This window comes from Phytophthora cinnamomi (genome assembly GCF_018691715.1).
Source record: "Phytophthora cinnamomi strain GKB4 chromosome Unknown Contig0, whole genome shotgun sequence".
Classification (NCBI taxonomy): Eukaryota; Oomycota; class Peronosporomycetes; order Peronosporales; family Peronosporaceae; genus Phytophthora; species Phytophthora cinnamomi.
The window spans coordinates 4,068,550-4,091,663 of NW_027150933.1; the positions used below are offsets into that span (position 1 = coordinate 4,068,550).

Consider the following 23,114-nt stretch of genomic DNA (forward strand, 5'->3'; position numbering starts at 1 on the left):
CAACCAACCATCACGGCTACTACAGCCTTCCATCAAAGCACGCCATACTCCACCATGCCGATGCGAACTGATTTCCAGCTGGATTACCAGCCTCACGAACTTCAATGAGAATAACGCCGTGCAATGGTGTAGTGGTTTAACCACACGCGCTTTTATCTAGCACAGCATTCGCGTTTAGAAACCCGGATACATGACTCTAAGTACGGGCATCTAATGCAACTACTTTGCAGCCGCAATTTCTGCCCACTTATTCGCAAATGAACAACTTCAATTTCACCCCATACCCTCACATTCATTCTCACTGACTATACCCCTTCCAACTCCACCATCGTCGTGAGCAACAGTAGCAATGTGCAACCATAGCGAAGTCGTGTTAAGTAATTTGGTGTTTGTTGTCGATCTCTATACTGCACTTGACCCTGTGAAATCCCTAAACCAAGCTGCACTCCGACATTTCTACGAGCGTGTTCTCGAACCCCCGCTGCTAGAGCGACAACTCGGCGGCGTTTTTGTATTAGCATTGAGGTGCAGCATCAAGGTTTGAAACGTATCCCACGAGCAAATTTCATTTTGTATAGCTCTAGCCTGCTCTGCAAGCATAGCATCGCCTCTAGTTGTAATAACACGACAGGTTCACAACATCACGAGAGAAAAAAAGGTCTCCCAGCCAAGGTGCAGCAACTTTGTTTAATGTCTATAGGCTACGTTTTATCATGTTGCTGCTAAGAAACAGCAATATGTAGCGGCAACTCTTTTACTGTTTATAGCCTACACAGCATTGACCAAATTTTGGTGGGACCTTAATTTGTGCTACACATGTACACTAATGACTATTTTTGGTACCTCGAGCTCCGTAACCTCGAGCTCCATAGATTTTCCCCGCAATTGGTGGTATTCACCACCCTGATACGATCTGAACCACCACCTGCTCGAGGGCAACGTGACGCTGGTGCTCTCCGAGTCCCACGCGACGTCCCAGTTCGCACGCTGCATCGTCATGCCCAACCTGGTGCCGCCCGTGACCACCACGGAGCGGGCGCTAGCGTACCACGAGCGTGTCCTGGTGCATGTGCCCGAAGAGCGCCACGACCCCAGCGGCGCCAAGGCTCGTGACGATCTACATGACAGATGGTGGCGATCTATACGACGGACGGTACCACCGCCGACGAGATCCACCGCGCTGCCGCCACGACCAAGATCTTTACCGTCAAGCTCTACCCTGGTACACAATACACTACACGCACTTGCAATGTGTTAGCAGCGGCAAGGAACACGCACAGACAGACGTACTGACTGACTTCTTGATGTTCTGGTACTGAAGCTGGAGCGACGACCAACACGTGACCAAGGTCGACAACTTGTACCTGGCACTCGAGACCATGAGCGAGGCCGGCATGTCGCAGCTGGTGCACGCGCGGCCACTTTCGTGGAGCAGTCGATCAAGCCGCTGGTGGCCAAGTTCTCGCAGTTCAAGGTGGTCATAGAGCACATCACGACCGAGGTGGTGGTCGAGTTCGTCCTTCATAATTTCGACTCCTGCGATTGCAATGCGTCACGGAGACCATGCGCCAGGCAGCAGTACATACATTCTACCCGAATCCCTTCCTGATCACGACGCCAGCTGATTATGGGATTCTCGCTGGATGTGTTTGTGGAGTAGCGCCCTCACAGAAATCTGCAAAGTCGTCCTCGCACAAACCCGTCGCGTCCGCTGTCGGTGGGCGCGTCGGGTATTTCCCCGGGACTTGAGTAGCGTATCTCAGGATAGGGTAACGAATAGCTCGAGCTTGGAGCGTGAAGTCTTCCTTACTGGGACGGTCTTGTCCTTGATCCGTCTTTTCTCCTTTCCTGCCCTTGAACACGTGCGTCGCGTCCTTGGGGTGCGCGGCGTTATCGGGGCCGACGCGGTCTTGTGCGGCGTTATCGGAGCCGGCATGGGTCTTCGCCTTCAGCGACGCGTTATCGGGCATGCTTGAGCGGTATCGTTTAACGTGTCCCTCCTGTTGGGCACGGGTCTGAGGGTGAGTGCACCAACGACCGAGGGACGGGGGGGGGGGGGGGGGGGGGGGTTATCGGGGCGGCTCTGCTTGCCGGCACTCGGAAGCCTTGGACCGAAAGGGAGAAATCCACTTGATCGGCACAAAGAAGATTCGGGACTGAGCCTTACACCTATCCTATGCTACCGACTGACTAGTTGAAGATTGATAAGCTACGGTTCCATGCCTAACCCTACTTCGATGACGCATGCCCTGATTTATGACGCTTGATCTCTGAGACGGGATCCTCCAGACCGCGTCTCAGGGGTTCCTAGGACGGGGTCCCGCCAATATGCACGTCTCTAATTGGTAGAAATATGATGCTTTCTACCAAAAGGATCTTTGGGTAGGTGTGGACCACTCATTGTGGTGGCCCACTTCAATGTATCCATTGGTGTGACTTACAACAAGGTGAGGAAGTATCAAAAACTGTTAACAAATATTTTATCTGTCAAAATCACAAGTGGCTTGTAGCCACTTGTGCGTGTAACCCCGTTACAATGACGATTCGCCCCATGCCGTGAAGGGTGGAGAATGTTGGTAGATTGCGGTTGAAAGTTGGTGGGAAGTGGTTGATGTTGGAGAGGTCGTGTGAGGGTGAATGGTGGTGGGAAGTGTTGTTGTTGTGGGGTGTTGACGAACGTGTGTTTTTGGATGAAGTGAATGATGGGCTGTAATCAGGATACGCGGTCTGAACTGCAGTCGATGGAGGTGAACCGTGCAGTCGATGGATGCGGGTTCTCTGTGATTGGTCCATAATAGGCTGTGTCATGTGTTCTGATTGAACAAATTTAAGAAAATGTCCTGAGTAGCACAAGAGCACCAATTGCGGGTCAGCAACACCTCGTCTTTATAAACTGAAATTTTGGGGAAATAGGTGTCCGCATGTGGTGAATTCAACTGTAGCACTCCCGTGTGACATAGAAAGGGCATATCGCATAATAATAAACTATAGCAACTATGCAGCAAATATAGCTACTCGGAAGCTGGAAATTCGGGAGGGTACGTTTTGAACCACGCCGAACTTGACTATAGTACCCGGCCATATGGTGTAGATCCAATATTCAACCAATCAGCGATTTGCATTCGCGTTTGACGGCATAAACACCATATTGACGCAGAAATTTGGCTGTTGCGAACAGGCAGCTATATAGTCACTTTTACAATCGTTTGCCGCCCAAAGCATATGGGTTGTAGCCAATGGGGGGGGGGGGGTCCCACCGGCAATTTTTTAGTAGGCTACTCAAGATTGGCGACTCAATAAATCCAGCGAAATCATGAGTTGTGTTTCCACCGGCATATTTTGAGAAGGCGCGGCCTTTCGTCCATTCCAAAGAGCTGCTTGACGATGGAAGAGCTGGCTAGCGGAACGGTCGTAGTTCTGCATAGGTTTCTGTCTCGAGGCTACGCATCATCTAGCGGCGGCTAGGACAGTGACGACACTGATGAAGCAGTGCAGTACTTGCTCAGTGGCAATGCCTGTACCAGTGGATTGTTTGTCGGGACCGACCAATGCAATGACGAAGAAAAGTGGTGGGTGAAGCCGCGTAGTGGGGAATGGATCCGTGAGCTGGTTGCCTCCCAGTCACTGTTCGATGATGAACGCTTTCATGGCAGCTTTAGGATGCGGCGACTTACGTTTGATCCGACCACACGGTTGTTGTTAAATGCGACTATGAACTTGTACGCAACAGGCAAGTTGTTCTTCTTGTCGATGACTGCTTTCTCACTGCGAGACGTGGTGCCATCACACAGCGTCTTGAATTGCTCGAATACTCGCGTGTTAAGAAGGGCCGTCGACTCCCCCTTCTCTGCTGGCGTATCCGGCTCAACTCGCCATGCCTCGATGAGCTTCAGGATCTCCGTTGTTGTCCAGTTAGGCCCTCGAGCACGAGATTCGCCCTGCTGCTTCTGCTTCTTCTTCTTCGCTATGAGACCTTCTCCCCCGCCCCCTACTCAAGATATTTTGCAGTAGCAGAAATCCTACTGCAAAAATCCGCACCTTCTGACGGGTTATTGAGTAGGAAAGTACTGAATCAGGTTAGGTTCTCAAAAACGCCTACTCAAGCGTTACCGGTGGGAACCCCCCAATGCGTTCTCGGAACGATCGCATACTACATTCAAGTAAATATAAGCGGAAACGCATACGCTAAAAAGGCTGCGCTGCGAGCTTAAACAACGGAATAAATACGCCCTTTCAGCGACTCACACGTGATGGTGCATAGTCCCCTGTCAAAAGTGTCGCCCAAAACATATGATGTACTGTGGTGGGCTGTCTGGTCATGTCTTAGCATCGGTCAGGCGGCTGGGTTGTCTCCCACGAGGCGCGTGTTGATGATATATGTAAGCAATGTTTGCATAGCCGGGGCGACATGTGTTCGGGGGTGGGGGTCCGCTTACCTAGTCCAATGGATTCTACGCGATGTGTAGATGTTTTTTGCGCCATCGCGTTCCCTCTATCTCCGAATAGTGACCCCAAGACGCCTCCCCAACGTTGACATTGCGGAACGTGGAGCTCGGCCCCATGTTGATGGGGGTGCGGTTTTGGATGAAGTGGGTGAGGAGGATGGGAGTTGAGAGAGGTAGGTTGTGGTGGAATGTGGTAGATAAAAATAGGAAGGGATGTGGGTAGAAAGTGTGATGTAAATTGGTTAGGAAGGAAGTGTTGTTGTGGGATGTTGATGAGGAAGAGTTTTGGATAAAGTTGGTGTGGATGCTGGATGTTGGTAAGGGTGGAAAAGGTTGGTAGGTGGTGGTTGAAAGTGGGTGGGAAGTGGTTGATGTTAGGAAGGCAGTGTGGGGATGAATGGTGTGGAAGGTAGTGTTGTTGTGGATGTGTTTGTGAAGGTGTGGTTGTGGATAAAGTTGATGTGAAGGATGGATGTTGGTAAGGATGGAAAATGTTGGTAGGTGGTAGTTGAAAGTTTGTGGGAGGTGGTTGATGTTGGGAAGGAAGTGTGGGGATTGATTGTGTTGTTGGTGTGGAGGAGAGTGTGAAGGTGTGGATTTAAATATGAGTGGGGTGTATAAGGGATGTTGTTAAAAGTGGTGTGTGATGGGATTTGTTTATTGGTGGATGTAACGGGGTTACACGTACAAGTGGCTGCAAGCAACTTGTGAATTTAACAGATAGGTTATCTGTTAAACGTTTTGGATACTTCCTCACATTGGTGTAAGACACACCGATGGATACATTGAAGTGGACCACCACAGTGAGTGGTCCACACATACCCAAAGATCCTATTGGTAGAAAGCAGCATCTTTCTACCAATCAGAGTCATGCATATTAGCGGGGCTCTGACAGCCAGCCGCTGCCAACCCTTTCATAGATGATAAACAGTTTTTAGCAGCTTTTAGAGGAAGACCAATTTACAAACAATACAGTTCTCATTTTACCTAATCTAAGTCACTTGGAATCCTTTTGTTACTTAACTTATATTTGTGTATTCAAATATAATTAACCTAAGTAATTACTAAGTACTTACGCTTCCTCATACACGTTGCGCAACGTGTAAGCTAAAGTAGTGAGTCAAGTTAGACCCACTACACCTGGTAGCACTTTGTAGTCCGTCCAACGACCGACTGCTTGACGTTCGTACGCGGTATACGAACGCGGAGCCGAGAACCACATGAGCACGGAGGTGCCCATGGAGAGCTCCAACACGCCTGCAACGCATGTTGCACGCGCTGACTGCCCCTACCTGTCTGACCCAGAGTGGGAGGCCCTCCAACGACTGTCAACAGTCATTGGAGAAGCGGCGATAGCTACAATGCTGCGTACGCTATCGCCGACGGAGCAACATGGTGTTACTCTAGGATTCATCATGAAGGAGCAGCGTGATGCTGCTTCCTCAGTGACGGCGTCGTCAGGGACGACACCGCGTGCTCAACCATTAAAGTTGAGCGTAAGCAATTACGTGGGAAGAGAGGGCGAGCCTCTCCTCCGATGGCTTGTCGAACTCGACACAGCCATAGCGGCTCGACGCATCGTCGACCCGCTGTCGAAGGTCGCGTTCGCCATGTCCTGCCTTGGCGGACGCGCAAGGAGTTGGGCGTATGGACACCGACTCTCCGATCCTACGTGCTTCAGCACGTACGAAGTGTTCAAAGAGGAGCTCAAACAAGCGTTTGAGCCCCCGCAAAACGAGTTCCGGTCGAGGGCGGAGTTCCTCGACCTTCAGCAGGGTATGCATGACGTCCATGCTTACGCGCAGCGTACACGATATTTGGTATCAAATATCGTGACTAACCCGATTGACGAGGCGACCAAGGTCGTCACGTTCATGAAAGGGCTTAGAGATGGGCCTGTGAAGACCTATCTCTTCCGAGAGTACCCGAGTACTCTCGAAGCTGCGATCACTCTTGCCATGCAAGAAGAGTTTAGCCTGCGGCAGGCGAAACTGCATGTGAACGTGCCGAGGCCGCAACCGCGCCCGGTAGCGAGGCCGGGAGGTCCAGAACCAATGGATCTCTCGAATGCAACAACTGCTGGTTACCAGCAGCAGGGAGGTAGCGCGCGATGCTTCCGTTGCGGAAGGATCGGTCACTTTGCACGGGAGTGCACAGCTCCCATGCCCCCTGGAGGTGGCCGTCGTGGCGATGCTAGGCATCGCCGCGGACCAACAAAAAACGCGAACATCCAGTAGGCGCGGGGCGCCCTACTGGTAATGCAGTCGCGCGTGCCGACATTGGGCACGCGACACTGAGGACTGCAGCCCCCAGTGAGACCAGCTCTCACTGCAAGAAACAAGATGACAGGCCGAACCTAGTCATCTTGAAGGTTTACTCGAAGAGAGCGAGTGACTCTCTTCGAGCTTTGGTAGATTCAGGCGCGTCGAACAACTTTGTTCGACTACGAAGCCTGTCGAGACTTGACTTCGAGGAGGTAGATACACCTCGAAGTCTTCTGGAGGTACGATTGGCAACAGGTGCCATCGTAAAAACCGAGAAGCGCGTCGTGAACGTGCGCTTCTCGTACAAACAACGAGTGTTTGTCGAACACTTTATCGTCCTGGATCTGGACGATAAGTTCGACGTAGTAATGGGCATGCCGTGGCTTGCACGGCATGATCCGGTGATAGACTGGAAGAAGCGCACGCTCGTGCGCTTCGGACGCGACAGCGGAACAGAGAGCGATGGCCCTGTTACCGCGGCTCACCAGTCGAGACAGCGCTTTATGCTGCTGTCCCGGAGTGCCCAAGAAGTGCGCGAGGGCGCACACAAGTGAGACCCATGTCGGCAATGCTGCCGACGTCGGAAGAAAAAGATGTGTTGGTTCCGGGAACCAACACCCACGTTCAAGCGTGTAAGGGACAGTCCCTGACCCGAAGCGGTCAGGTCGACAACGACGCGTCGGCTCCGGGAGCCGACGCACCCTCGGTCATGAGGGGCTCCGCCAATGAATGGCGTCGAGATGACGAAGGCGTGTCAACTCCGGGAGTTGACGCTGCAAACAGTGCGGACGGTTGCAAACGTACCGCACTGACGCAATTTGCATGCTGTCGTGCAGCCGGGCTGCACGACGAAGCGCCATGCGATCAAGCCGGGCTTGATACCGCGCGCCCGCGGACAGGGTCCGCCGGCGAACAACTGTCCACGGCCGGGCCTGGACCAGAAGAACAACTGTGCGGAGCCCGGCTCCGCACAACAAGAAGACGGCGCAAGCGGAAAACGCTGCGCAAGTCTTGGCCCGGGACCGAGACGCAACAAGAGCAGTCTGCTGGGCAGACTGCGGCGGTGACGCCGGATGTCGAGACGCTAAGCGTCTTGACGCGCACCGATACTGGATTCCAGTATCGTGACATGGAACTCGCTAGTCCTCCGACGAAAGCGTCGGAGTTGACTTCGCTTCCAGCAATGAGCTGGAAGCGCTTCACGCGCGACTTGCACGATGGACGCATCGAGCAAGTCTGCGTTCTTTCGGACAGCGAAAGAACGGCGAGCGAGAGCGAAGAGCTGGGGCAGCTCTTCATGGGAAGTACCACTGAGAGTGAAGACACTCTCAGTGCGAAGACGAAGCGAGAGCGCTTCGAGGAACAAGGTTGGGACTCGCTGAAGTCGAGTCCCTATTACGAACTGTTGAGGGAGTACAAAGACGTACTCCCGGAAGAGATTCCTGCGGAGCTTCCGCAGGATAAGGGCATTCAGCACGAGATTGATCTCGTGCCGGGCACGAAGTACTGTGTCACGCGGCAGTGGCCACTGCCGCGAGAGCAAGTAAAAGCGATCGACAACTTCTTTGAAAGTCGTCGTAAAGCAGGACAAGTGCGGGAATCAAAGTACCCGCACAGTGCTCCGACGTTCTGTGTCAAAAAGCCACAGGGCGGATGGCGCATCGTTCATGCCTACAATAAGCTGAACGATGCGACGGTACCGGCGCAGACGCCGATACCGCGAAAAGATGTTATCATCGATTCGATGGCCGGGAGCACCGTTTACAGTGCTCTCGACCTGCGAGATGGATTCTATCAGATCCTAATGCGTGAGAGCGATATCCCTCTCACGGCAGTGAGCACGCCAAGCGGCATGCTCTGGGAATGGCTAGTAATGCCACAGGGGCTTAAGAATGCCCCTGCGACTTTCAACAGGTGCGTGACGCACTTGTTGCGCTCGGTGCGCGACTTCGCACCGAGCTACTTCGATGATGTATTCATCCACAGCCGGGCTGTGGACGGAAAGACCGACGTAGAGATGCACAGGGTGCATCTCCGGAAGCTACTTGAGCTTATGCGAAAGCATAAGCTCTACGCGAACCTGAAGAAGTGTATCTTCGGGGCGAGCGAGATACCCGTCCTCGGGTGTCTCGTAGGGAAGAATGGTGTTCGCCCTGACCCGGAAAAGGTCAGAGTGATCAATGAATGGCCAACGCCTTCAAGTGTCAAGGAACTGAGGCAGTTCCTTGGTTTGGCCACGTACTTGTGCAAGTACGTGGAAGACTATGCGGGCAAGATTCGCCCGCTGTCACAGCTTCTTAAGAAAGAAGCTGTGTGGAATTGGACACCCGATTGCCAAAAGGCATTCGATGCAGTCAAGCGGGGCTTGACTGAGGCGCCGATCTTGGTAGTGGCTGACCAAGATCGCCCATTTCACGTAGTGTGTGACGCATCCGATTTCGCGATCGGATGCGCGTTGATGCAGCACGATCACGAGGGCCGTGACCGTGTCGTCTACTACCAATCGCGTCAGCTGAAGCCAGCTGAGCGCAACTATCCGGTGCATGACAAGGAACTCCTTGCCATGAAGTATGCACTCGCAAAGTTCCGAGTGTATTTGCTTGGGAGTAGACCATTTGTGGTCTACACCGACCATGCTTCACTGCGTACCGCAGTGAAGTCGCCACACATTTCACAAAGAATGGCGAGATGGCTCTCATTCTTTGCGGAGTATAACTTCCGGGTCGAATACAAACCCGGAAGATTGAACGTGGTGGCCGACGCGTTATCACGTCGGCCGGACTATGCGGAAGCTGTTGACGTCAATGCCATTGACGCCATGCGATCGAGCAAACCCACATCATCTCTGTTGGATGATGTGAAGGCCGCGTACGCGCACGACGCGGACGCGAAGCTCTTGCTGGCCTATGGCACAGCGCCTTCTGACAAGTCCCGTCAGAAGCTGCCCAAGCACCTTCGAGCGCGTGCACACCGCTTTCGTGTGCACGACGGACTACTGCTTTACAATGCTGTCGACGACAACGCGGACCGCGTTGTCGTGCCGAATGACCATGACCTGCGACTCAGGATCATGTACGAGTATCACGATGCCCCGACTGCGGGACATCTCGGACGTGAAAAGACTTACGTCCTTCTCACGCGCGACTTCTACTGGCACCACCAGTATAAAGTGGGTGCGCAAGTACATCCGTGCTTGCGAGGTATGCCAACGCGTGAAGCCTGCGCCATTCGCGCAGGCTCCACTGCAATCACTACCGACTCCGTCGGAGTGTTGGAAGTCCATGTCTTTGGACTTCATCTTTGGTCTTCCCCCGGATAGCGGAGGGAACACCGGTGTTGTGGTCTTTGTAGACCGTTTCAGCAAGATGGTACATCTTGCTGCGGTGCCAGCAGAGGTGACCGCGAAGCAGACGGCCCGTCTGCTCGTCGACATGGTGTTCAAACACCATGGCATGCCGTCCGACATCGTGTCGGACAGAGACCCGCGCTTCACAGCGCACCTGTGGCAAGAAGTGTTTACACTTCTTGGGAGCCGGCTTTCCATGTCGACTGCGGATCATCCGCAGACGGACGGTCAAACCGAGCGCGTGAATCGCGTGCTCGTCGATATGTTGAAGAGCTACGCTCACTCGTTCCAATACTGGAGCGAGTGCTTATCGATGGCAGAGTTTGCCATCAATAACTCAGTGCATGCCTCGACCGGGCATACACCGTTCTACGTGAATGCCATGCGGCATCCACGCCTACCGAGTTTACTCGGAGTAATGGCTCCCACTTTAAGTGGGGGAGGATCTACGACTGCAATACAGCAGCCGCAGAAAACCGCTGACACTTGCACAGTGTCAGCTGCAACAACGAACAAACCACATGAGTCTGCGCAGGGCGCAGACTCCCCCAACAACATGGCCAACGACCACGGGTCTGCGCAGGGCGCAGACACCGCAAAGAACAACGCAGAGACCGGGCCTCTAGCGGAGAGCGAGCTGAATGACTTCAGCTCGGATGCAATCAGTTTCATCACCAAAAGACAAGCCGTGATTCGGTTTGTCCAAGACACTATAGCAGCTTCTGTTGATCAACAGAAGCTGAACGCAGACAATGCGGGCAGAGGCAACACAAATGAGTTTAAGGTTGGTTCATTAGTTTTGCTAGCTACACAAAACCTGCCTAGACATGCAGTTTCGGATTTCGGAGCACGTACCCTCACGTGCTAAGAACTTGGCACGGAGCCCTTTGAGACTTTCGGGCACACACAATGACGTGTGCCCGTTCCAGTCGCGGTCCGCTTGAGCGGACCGCGCCTGGGAAGCACTTCGTGCACTGAAAGCCCTCGGGCACAGCGCACGGCACATTTGCCTCCTCAGCTGCAACATGAAGTTGCTCCAGCTTTCCACGCTTCGAGTACGTCTCGAAGCGATCACGCGCTTGCTTAATCCGATCACGGTAAGCACTCGGCTTCTTGTTGAAGTTCTCAACAAAGGCGTTCCAGCTTTGACAAAGTGCCTGCCATTCGGGCACTTTGCTGCGAGAAGAGGTCTTCTTGCTTTGAAACCATCGGAGCTCATGAAAGAGTCCGATGTAGTAATCGCGCCTTTGATGCGTTTCCGCATCAAAGTGCAGCTCGGCAGCCACAGCGTCATCTTTGATGGCGCTGCATACGTACAGCGGCACCTCATTCGGAGGTACCGAGTTCCCATACCGGTCCGCGATCTCGGACGCGGACGGCATCCATGGATCACGCGCTGCGCCTGCAGCGCGCGGAGAGCCTTGAGCTTTAGCATCACGCGCTGCAGCAGCAGCGCGCGGAGTACTGAGAGCCCCAGCGGAAGCGAGTGGGGTATCGCTCTCAGTACGCGAACGCTTCGAACTCGAAGCGTCCGATTCGTCCCCTTCACGCGGGCGAACGTTCTTGGCGTGAGGGTCGAGCGATTCGCTCGACACTGAGTCTTTACGCTTTGAGGGCGAGTCCTCCTCACCCTCCATGTCTTCATCGTCGTCGTCGAAGTCGACGACGTCGCCGTACTTCGCCTTCTGGCGTTCGAAGTAGTCGTCGATGGAGAGATGACTCCCCACCGACTTCGAGGTCTTCTTCTGAGGCGCGCTCATCGTTGAATGAGGGCGGATTTCTTCTCCAAACGCGGAGAATTGACGAATGGTCAATTCCAAAAGATTGACGTGCGGGGACCCCGCGCGTCTGACCTTAAGGGGGGATGGTGTAACGGGGTTACACGTACAAGTGGCTGCAAGCCACTTGTGAATTTAACAGATAGGTTATCTGTTAAACGTTTTGGATACTTCCTCACATTGGTGTAAGACACACCGATGGATACATTGAAGTGGACCACCACAGTGAGTGGTCCACACATACCCAAAGATCCTATTGGTAGAAAGCAGCATCTTTCTACCAATCAGAGTCATGCATATTAGCGGGGCTCTGACAGCCAGCCGCTGCCAACCCTTTCATAGATGATAAACAGTTTTTAGCAGCTTTTAGAGGAAGACCAATTTACAAGCAATACAGTTCTCATTTTACCTTAAACTAGCTACTTGGAGTCTTGTCTAAGTTAACTTATATTTGTGTATTCAAATGTAATTAACCTAAGTAATTACTAAGTACTTACGCTTCCTCATAAACGTTGCGCAACGTGTAAGCTAAAGTAGTGAGTCAAGTTAGACCCTGTAATCATGATACGCGGTCTGAACTGCAGTCGATGGAGGTGATGGAGGCAGAACCACAGTTGCAGAGCACTTTTGCACTGTAGTCGATGGAGGTGAACCATGCAGTCGATGGAGGCAGGTCCTCTGTGATTGGCCCATAATAGGCTGTGTCCTGTGTTCTGATTGAACAATTTTAACAAAATGTCCTGAGTAGCGCAAGAGCACCAATTGCGGGTCAGCAACACCTCTTCTTTATAAGCTGAAAATTTGGGGAAGTAGGTTTTCGCAGGTGGCGAATTCAACTGTACCACTCCCGTGTGACATAGAAAGGGCATATCGCCTAATAATAAACGATAGCAATTCTGCAGCAAATATAGCTACTCGGAAGCTGGAAATTCGGGAGGGTACGTTTTGAACCACGCCGAACTTGACTATAGTACCCAGCCATATGGTTTAGCACCAATATTCAACCAATCAGCGATTAGCATTCGCGTTTGACGGCATACAAACCATATTGACGCAGAAATTTGGCTGTTGCGAACAGGCAGCTATATAGTCACTTTTACAAACTTCTACCTCGCAAAATCATATGGGTTGTAGCCAATGCGAGCCCGTAACGATCCCATACGAAATTCAAGTAAAGATAAGCGGAAAAGCGCACGATAAAAAGGCTGCGCTGCGAGCTTAAACAAACGGAATAAATGCGCCCTTTCAGCGACTCACACGTGATGGTGCATCGTTGCCTGTCAAACGTGTCGCCCAAAACAGATGGTATACTGTGTTGGGATGTCTGAGTATGTCTTAGCATCGGTCAGGCTGCTTGGGTGGTCTCTCACGAGCCGCGTGTTGATGCTATGTGTAAGCGATGTTTGCATAGACGGGTCGACATGTATTCGAGGGTAGGGGTCGTATTACCTATCCCCATAGCTTCTACGCGACGTGTAGATGTTTTTTGCGCCATCACTTGCCCTCTATCTCCAAATATTGACCTCAAGACGTCTGACCAAAGTTGGCACTGCGGAACGTGGAGGTCGGCCCTATGCGTTAGTTAATGTGTGATTGTGGATAAAGTTGAACAGGAGGATGGATGTTGGGAAGGTTGGAGGGTGGGAAGTGATTGATGTTGGGGATGAAGTGTGTGGGTGAATGGGGTGGAAGGTAGTGTTGTTGTGGAGGTGTTTGTGAATGTGTGATTGTGGATAAAGTTGGTGTGGAGGATGGATGTTGGGAAGGGTGGAGAAGGTTGTTAGGTTGTGGTTGAAAGTGGGTGGGAAGTAGTTGATGTTGGGGAGGATGGGTGGGGGTGAATGTGGTTGAATATGTTGTTGGTGTGGAGGTGGTTGTGAAGGTGTGGATTTATATAGAATTGAGGTGTAGAAGGGATGTTGTGATAAGTGGTGTGTAATGGTTAGAAATGGTTTAGGAATGGTAGGAAGTTGGTAGGTGTTAGAGAGGATGTGTGAGATGTTGAATAGAGTGTGGGTGAATATGGAGAAAGGTTGTAGAGGAAAGTTTTAAATAAATTGGTATGAGTATATTGAGAAATTGGGTAGATAAGAGTGTAGGGATAGTTGTTGCAGGGTACTGAACCTTGGTACACTGTACCAGTTCCGAGGTACCCGAACCGGTTAACCGAACCGGTCCAATACGACCACACGTTGATTAGACGAGTAGGTTGATTGGACGAGCAGTGTAGAATGATGGTTGATTAGACGCACTAGTTGATAGGACGCATAGCCGCGTGTCTTTAGCACTAGCCTAGGGTGTAAGCTCCAACAATCCAATCACTTCTGAATTTCGATTCAACCCCCCAAGTGACCTTCCTCGCCTCGCCCCAAGCCTCGGCGGTGTCAACGACCAAGTCTCCAAGTGCAAGATCCCTATATATATTACCGGGCGGATACACGTGTATCCGGGGGTTCTGGGGGTCCCACAGCCGGGTTTATTTGGGTATCTGGGGGTCCTGCTGCCATGTATCCGGACCCACCACCTAAAATAGCGTATTTTGGGTGAATCATAAAACTAGTTTGGGTTTTCGATAAATTGTAATAGCTGGTGGTCTTAAACCCTACAGCCTCTTGATCTTGATATCGTGACGTATTTCTCATAATTCATTTGGACAGAAGACCTATTGCAATTCTTGTCGACACTGATATCTCTCTCAAAAATAATAAGTAGACCACATTAACATTCACGATTTGGTACATCCGGAGCACGCCGGCCACCATTCGTGGTTGGTCGGCAACTCGACGCCTGGACGCCCTGGGCGTAGCTCAGAGGCACGCGGAGCTGCAGCAGAGCGTGGGGCTCAAGATCGTGATGGGCGGGGTCGCCAACACCATCTCCGCGGCGGCCACCAACCCCATCGACGTGGTCAAGGTACGGCTGCAGCTGCAGGCGCTGGAGCCGACGACGGCCGTCGCGTCCTCGGCGGCGGCAGAGCTGCGTTTCCGCGCGGGCTGGACGTGGCAGCGGTCGGCAACGCGATGGAACTGTGTTCCCGCGCGGGCTGGACACAGCAGCGGACGGCACCGCGCGGAAACGCAGCTCCGTCGCGTTGCCGGCCCCTGCCGCATCTCGATTGGCCGCGATGATAATTTCATTCATATCAGTGACCGTACGCTATCTCGTGGTCATGTTGGGCGTTCTATTCCTAGTGCCTTGGATGACTTCCTATGTGCTGTAGGCGATCGTCTTCGAGAACTCAGCCACGAGCGTGTCGTGGCAGCTAAAGACCGAGTCCACGAACGAACCACTTGTTGCCTATGAAGCGGAACGGGTCGTCGGCCGAGGCTTTCTCGTGCATCTGCAGCACAGGAAGCTGTACAGGTAGCAGCGGGATACATAGGCGCGCTCGTCCTCCGTAGTGACGCAGTTGACGGCGTACTCGAGCTCCTCGCGCGACGTGTCGATCTTGGCACACAGGATGGACTTGCGCTGCAGGTTGTTGGCGTCGACCGCCTCCTTCTGGCGATAGATGGCGCAGTTGTTCTTCTCGAGGCGGGGCTTCCATGTGGCCGGAAGACAGCCAACGTCGTGGCGCTGAACCAGAGCTGGCCACGGACGCGTTGCCCACACGGCGTACGGTTCGCCCAAGCTGTGCGAGCTGCGCTCGAGAGCATGGTCCCGTTGTCCAGCCGCGCGCCCGTGGTGGAGAGCTTGGAGGCCTTGGCGCCCTATAACAACACAGTCAGTCTCAACACCCCATATCGCAACCGTTCCGACATTCCGACAACTTCCCTACATACAGGATATTGACCAAATCTAGGTTCATGGGAACAATGAAGAACTAGGCAAGTCTATAGGAAGCCCTACAGTAGTGATTGCTAAGCTAGAAAAGAGAAAACGGTGCATGTAATGGTGAAGGGCATTAAATATAAATATTATTGAGAGCCACGATCCGGAGACACGCCGTTCACCAAGCTTTAGGACCCTCCAATGGCTCCTTTGAAACGAGACGAACCCCGCCACCTCGGCCGACGTGTCGGTTGCAGTACGCGCAATCTCTCGAAACCACTCTTACCTTGTAGCCGAACGTCAAGCCGCTCTTCATCCTGCGCGACCGACTCACCTGCTCCGGCTTGTGCACCAAGACGCCCTCGTGAGGGCATCTCGTTGATGTGCCAGTCTCACGTCAACTTCACGAACGCCTCCACGCTGCCGTGACCTGCGCCGCTGTAAATCCCGAGTGTGCGGCGCCCAGATAACCACCATTCAGCATCCTTCAGCTTAGGCGATAGAGGTCGCGCTGGTCGGTGCCCAGTCACTTGGGCACACCGCTGCGACGAAGCGCACGCATCCACCCACATGTCCTTGATCTTGGCGTTGTCGAGCATGACCTGGCCGTCTTAGTTCTTGTTCACGGTCACGACGCTCATCTTGCCGTTCACAGCCGACGTTCGTAATGGTCGGTCACCTTGCGCACCTTGTCACCGCACGTGCCGCTGGAGCGACAGAAATTGCCGACGCCCTGCGCGTAGAAACTCTTGGTGGCACTTGGTGGAGATGGGTGATCGCGCGCCACCGCCAATCACCTCGCTCATACTGCTGACAGACCCGCTCTTGGTGCCTCGCACACGTCCTCCCACCACGCGTTCTTGCTCGTGCAGCGATGGCGCCAGGTTCCATCACGAAGACGGCCGCTGGTCTAGGAGCCCTCACGTAGCCTACCTCGGCGCCCTTCGCCTTGTACCGCAGGTTGTCTTGCTATTTGCGCTGGTCGGCAGCTCAAACCATAGCTGGACAGCCAACACGACGGCTTCGGGCGCGTACATCGCGGGCGAGATCGCTGTGCACAAAGCACACCCCGTGCTGGCCGACCTGGTCCTTGACTACACCTCCGTCTTCTGGCCCTCGTGTCCACGGCAATCCGTGCACGGAGCCTCCATTGCAGCCCGACGACTGCGCGAGAGGTCATGCCGCCGGGTGTACCCAAACGCGTGAACGGAGAGGACGTCCTTGTGCTCCGCGCTCCCGCGAACATCTCAAAACAATCATGTCGTGCTATCTGTCGGAAAGACGTGTACCATTCATCCAAACAGGGTTTGGTAGTAGCCACAGGAATAGTAGAATTAGTAGAGGTATTATCACTACTACTACTACTACTACTACTACTACTACTACTACTACTACTACTACTACAAAGCTGTGCTTCGCTCGGAACAGCTCTGGATTTTAACTTGTAGACCGCTTAGCATGCAGCTGAGGTAGATTCGTGCTTTAGTACTGCTCTCATATTTTATCACATTTAGGTTTTACTTGTTCACTCCGACAGCATTTTATGGAACTAATTTTGAGTTGTGAAACCCGGCCAAATATGTCGAAATCGGTAATCAATCGACCAGAGAATTTTCGAATCGATACATTTTTTTCAAGTAAGCTTGGAATATCTAATGGCATGCATACTTGCACTGAGTATCTACTTCGTAGTACTAAGTATGGATTTGATATTGCAATTTTACTGCTGAGGTGGCTCACGCGAGCTGCACGATGGTCCAAGATTCTCCGAGTTATTCGTCAGATAATTTTGTTCTACACCCCAAAACAGCTATGGTTGCACTTTCAATGCCTGCGTTGCGGGTTTTGATCACGTTTAATGGTTTAGTTTGGCGAATTGCCAGCAAAGTATTTATTTGCTCGTAAATTACGCGAATTGCTGAGCCAAAATTAAGGCTTACACGGTTTCCTACTAGTTTTCGAACCGCAAGAGAAGGTTTGGAGTTGCATAGAGTTAAGGGTTGGAGTTATTGATCATTGCGCCAACGCTCATTCACTACAAAACGTTGTGCGCATTTATAAAATCATGGGCTAATGGATGAACACTGCATAAACGATAGTGGGCTCCTTAAACATGCCTAGACTAACTGAAAGTAATTGTTTGGAACGCGTGTCTTGCCGTTCGTAGCGTCACTGCACGGATACATTGCTCAGGCACTGCTTCGTCAGTCAAGCAACCGAGGCCTGTCGGCAAGGGGTGCGCCATTGATAGTAACCACACCATTTCACGGTCAAATTGAAAATTGGTAGGATAAAAACGAGAAAAACTACATTCAAAACGAGAAACTACCAACACTGGATTTGCTATCCTGGGTATTATCTTCGATCGGTGTTGCATAGAGACTCCAAATACGACATAACTTTAATTTACTGGTTACTGCTGGCTCTCTGGTTGGAAGTTCACGTAGCGATATTATAGGTTTTCTAGTTTTGATTGTAGATTTTCTCAACTTGATCGTGAAACGGTGTGTCTACCCGTCATAGTGCATGCAACTATTGGTAGAATGTGTCCGGATGCTCTCTAGGCTACGGCAACTGGTTGGTAAGGTATATGTGTATGTGAATTCGTGCTTGAAAAAGTAGTGGTCTCGAGCAAGACGTCGTAGATAGTTTGAAGGAACTGCAAGCCGACAATACGTTGCACAGTTATTAGTCTATTATAAATGTCAATAGTGTTTGCAGAGTGCATGGTAATGGCAACCAGAAATTAGACATAGCCGAGGATAACTAACATGTACTAAGTATCCCTGATATACTAAACGCGTTTGTTTGTAATTACTTCTGTTCGCTAACGTTTAGGCGGGCACTACTGTAGTACCGATTTCGGAAAAAGCCAATGCGGTGGCCAATTATGTCAAGCTTTGCTCGCCTGAGGATAGACATGGAAACACTTCCTCAACGTTCATGCACAGTTAATAATGTCCATGTACCTACACCATAAAAAAATACTTAGATGAATCTTCGCCTTCAAGTCGAATGCTCGAGTAAATAGATAAATCATTGCCATAGGTATTATCGTTACGTAGAGGCTATGCAAAAGAATAGGTATTTGTTTTCAATCTCTACTGGATGGGTCAACATAGCAGCATAATTTGTACAATAAGGAGGCTATTCAAAATAACAGGCATCAACACGGACATTTCTTCAACATTGTAGACCATATTCAACAGGGTATGTGATTAGCCAATAATGGCACTCCGCCTATGGACTCTGGATAAAATCCAGAGAACTACTATAGTACTGGGTTTGATGTCACTAGTAGTGCCAATTCAATAGTAGCCAATAAATCGTAAATAGTAGTGCTATTATCACTACTATTGTACCCATACCAATGCTCGTGATCTACGCTGCTGTTAGGACGTTCAGTGTCCTCTTTCATTCTCTTTTTTTCTCTTTCATTCATTTTTCCAGCTGTTTGCTTCAACTGTTCGAAACATGTTTGCTTCTGCTGTTCAAAACAAGTCTTCAGCTGTTCAAAACGGTCACATGAAATACGTAATGAGACCAGAAAGAAAAGTTCAGAAGTCAGAAAAGAAGGCCACAGCTCAGGAAAACAAAGCTCAGGATCACAGTCCTAACGAACTGTGTTCATCCCCGGGCGCGCCCGCCCGGGCGAGCAGTACCAGTATCAGACCGGTTTGAGAACCTATCTGACGAAAATGTGGGTGCGCACCCATCCTCCAAGCAGTGTAGTATGAAGCTTTCTAAAGACCTGGTATCTTTTGGTATCTTTATGACTTGATTTCACTATTAAAATATCGATAATTTACCGGTGCGTGACATCAATCGGGGATAAGCAACAATTCTCCACTTCGTTCCGAACTGTGAATATCAACCTAACGTCGGTTTAGCAGCTCTAAGTGTCGTTTTTAGATAAGGCTAAACTTGATATGCGAGTTCTTGATCTCCATTTTTAATGTAAATATATTTATCACGTAGTTACTCCCTCGTTCCCTCATATCCATTAAAATAAATAAATTATCTAGTAAGGCGTGGGCATTCTGACAGCGTGTCTCAAGAGAGTGGCTTCTTCAAATCTATTGGTAGATACGTGGGATAATTTGCGTCTCCGTGTCGCAGCTGTGTAGGGGTACGATGTGCCACAAATGGACAACACAGAACGAGAGGTCCTCACACATTTTCCGTTCGGAGGTCTGTGCAACAAGAGATCGCGGTCATTTCTCTGTTGTTCAGGCAGTTCTCTATAGCGTAGACAGGGAAAACAAGTTTCTAGCTCGTTGTGGGCCCGTTGAAGTTACTGCTTGTCACGTTGGATTCTCATTGGACTCACTGTGGAGTTGTTTGGAGAATTGCGGCTGGTTGTCAGTTTGGAGTTCACGTGTGCCATCTCGATATAGTGGGTAAGTTTTGGATTACGTGAGTTAGTGCGGTTACGGCTGGTGGGGCCCTACCCAACGCAGATTTAGCACCGCAATGGAATCCACATTACCTTGCAACTATTCGTGTCGCCAGTGTGAAGATAGTTTTCCAACCGATTCACAGCGGAAAAGACATACCCGTGTGGTCCATCAGAAAATAGTGAAATGTGCACTTTATAAGAATTCTGAGCAAGAGGCACGTAAATACGTCGATGTTGAACGAATTGGAGGGGTTTTGAAGTGCCCAAGCTGTCCTAGCCGTTTTTTGGATCCGAAGCATCTTCGCAAGCATTCGGCAGCGTGTACCCCAACGGTGGGTGAGTCTTCAAGCAAGAGAAAACAAGTGTTGCATACTTGTGCACTCCCTATCATTGATGCTGGCGTGGAATATAATTCACGAGTACGCCTGTTGATTTGTTCGTTGTGTCGTCATGCAATTAACCCGGGCGTTGATCAAGTAATGCGACACTTCAGAAGACAACATGAAATAGCGTTATCAAGTGACGAACTGGAGAGTAAACTCGAGCCGCTTGAATTTGCTAATGAGAGTGCACTTGAGGAATATTCAGCAAACTCAAGAAAGCTGCGACAAGTCATTGATGGTATTGAAGTTAATCAAGGATTTAGTTGTGGTATCTGTGTATACTACGCACCACAGAAAGATACAATGTTGAAGCACTTTCGCACACAGCACCCCAGGATTACCCCCCTTGTGTATGGTCACTGCATGGTCCAAACCTTGTTCCTCGGACCAAGACGAAAATATTTTGCTGTCTCCAATTTTCAATGCTCAAACGGTGACGGAGATCCATTCAACCAGGCCGTCAGTAATTTACTGAAGAAATATACAGAGGAAGTAACTCACGTGCCCCCAGCTGATGACCGCCTTGTGTCGCCATTTCTGAGGCAATTTAGATGGCACGAAGTGGTCAAAACGCACTGCACCGATGACATATCCACGCTAATAAGTTCTGTCAAGTTTGATGGCGAAGATCGACTGCTAAAGCTCGTTTATCCTGTTATACTTCGGTATTGGGACATAGGTCAAGAGATAATTGGTACGCGGACATATTTGTTCGAGCGTCTTTTCTCATCAACAGGAGACGATGTAGTCCCAGCGTCAAAAATTAACAGAATCCAGGAGAGTGGAAAAAAGTACTGTCAAACCATGGGCGCTCTGCTACGCATGGTACAGCTACACGCATTCCCCCGGTATATAGTTCGGAACGAATCTGCTGCCAACATCGATATAAGCAAAAAGATTTCTGACCTTTCGGTGTTGAGCTCAAACCCTGACGAGGTGGGTCCAAATCATTTGAAGTTGCTCGATGATGTTCTTGGTGTAATTTTTCGAGTAAACTTGGACAGCGAGAACGAACCGAACGAATTCCTCTTGTTTCCAACCCATCGATTTATTATATGCAAATCAATATCGGGCGTCACAAAGGACTCTTCCGGGTTCGTTCACTTCAAACCTGCAGGGCAAATTACCAGTTTAGTTGCTATTTTGAAGTATTGGGCACGATTTTCGGCGCTAATGAATATACACCAGAGATTCTGGGGTGCCCCCCCAGATGCAAACAACGATGCCACTCTGTTAAGAGCGAAGTCACTTCACTTTTATCTGAAAAGTGGAAATCGTACGCCATTTAGCGTAATGCAAGAAGTTTTGAGTTTTGGATCTAGCATCGCAATGGCACCTGGCGAAAGACGCATCCCGCAAGTTGCGTACCTCTCAAAATATGATCGCTGTTTGATGGACGGTTATCAAGTGTCGCTGGATAACCTAAGGGACTTGAGCACCCAGCTAATCTCGAGATTTCAACGAGGGTTGTATGCAAACGTACTCATGGGGTTCGATACGACTCACATTCAAGCTCTACTGCGATCTCCTGAACTAGTCTTCCACGACGATTACTCAAACAACAAACCTGGGTATTCCTTTCTTGACGATGAGCGCAATCCATGGAACGCAATGCGTATGAATTTAGTCACGTATCTACTCCGTGACGTATGTTCAAATTTTATTGAACCCCAGTCAGACAACACCATAAGGTTGAAGCGCGAAATTATTTCAATGTGGTGCTGTCAAGTGGATAATTTGACAAAGCTTCTTGTTCCTCTTGTTTATATTACTTCGGGACAACCACCTAGAGCATCGGAAATGAGTGCAACGACAATTCGAAACACTGTTGCAGGGGAGAGATCGGTTTACATGATGGTAGATCAAGTGATGCTCGTTCAGAGATATCACAAAGGTCAATCCAAATCAGGACAGGACCGCCTTATAGCAAGATTCTTGCCCAGAGGCATCACGTTTGAGATTATGATCTATTTGACTATTGTCCGCCCGGCGCTGGATTTTTTTTCGGAATATCTTCGCGGCTTCCAATCTGGTCTTCGGGGGGTGAAAGCTAGCGATACTCACTATTACTTATTTTGCAGTCACGAGCAAGGACATTTAGACGGAGACGCGTGCCGCGCTTCGATAAATAAGGCATTTGTAAACTGCAAGATGAACATTTCAGTCCACCATTACCGCCACATCGCTATTTCATTCATGGAACGGCATCTCAAAATTGACAGAGTGAGGCGTGATGTCCTAGATTTTCAAGCCGCTCATTCAAGCTATACCGCATCAACTGCATATAGTAGGTCATCGGAAGATCCTTACTTCATGTCTCGGGATGATTTGTGGGAATTTCGATGTACTTCGGAACAATGGCATTCATTATTACATGTGGGAGAAGCATCCAGTCCTGATAACGACGAACAAAGAACATCTGAGGTGACAATTAGTGGCCGGATAAATAACGAAGCCTCAGGATCTGTCGTACCGGCTCCAGATGTGCCGCTCGTGGCGACACGCATCGAACCGATGCGAGATATTACTGTTGCTATACCGCCTTTCTCGAGACCGGCAATTCGAGACGTGATGAATGCTTTGCTGCCGGTTCATTTTGCAACTGCTAAGAGCCAACTACGTTGTTTTTTGAAAAATCCTAACCGCTACTATCTATCGAAGATGCATGGTACACGTGCATTTGCTATCATCCATAGCTGTTCAAAAGACGTTGCTGTCAGCAACCCTT

General features: G+C 50.5%; 1 protein-coding gene across 1 annotated transcript; it reads left to right on the forward strand.

The window, feature by feature from the left end:
* Positions 1 to 913: 913 nt before the first annotated feature.
* On the forward strand, positions 914 to 1,484 carry IUM83_02253 (dihydroorotase, homodimeric type; the record flags this gene model as incomplete). Its single annotated transcript, XM_067926156.1, has 2 exons — positions 914 to 1,131; positions 1,322 to 1,484. 2 exons carry the CDS (start codon positions 914 to 916, stop codon positions 1,482 to 1,484), a joined length of 381 nt encoding a protein of 126 aa, XP_067800694.1.
* Positions 1,485 to 23,114: the final 21,630 nt, after the last annotated feature.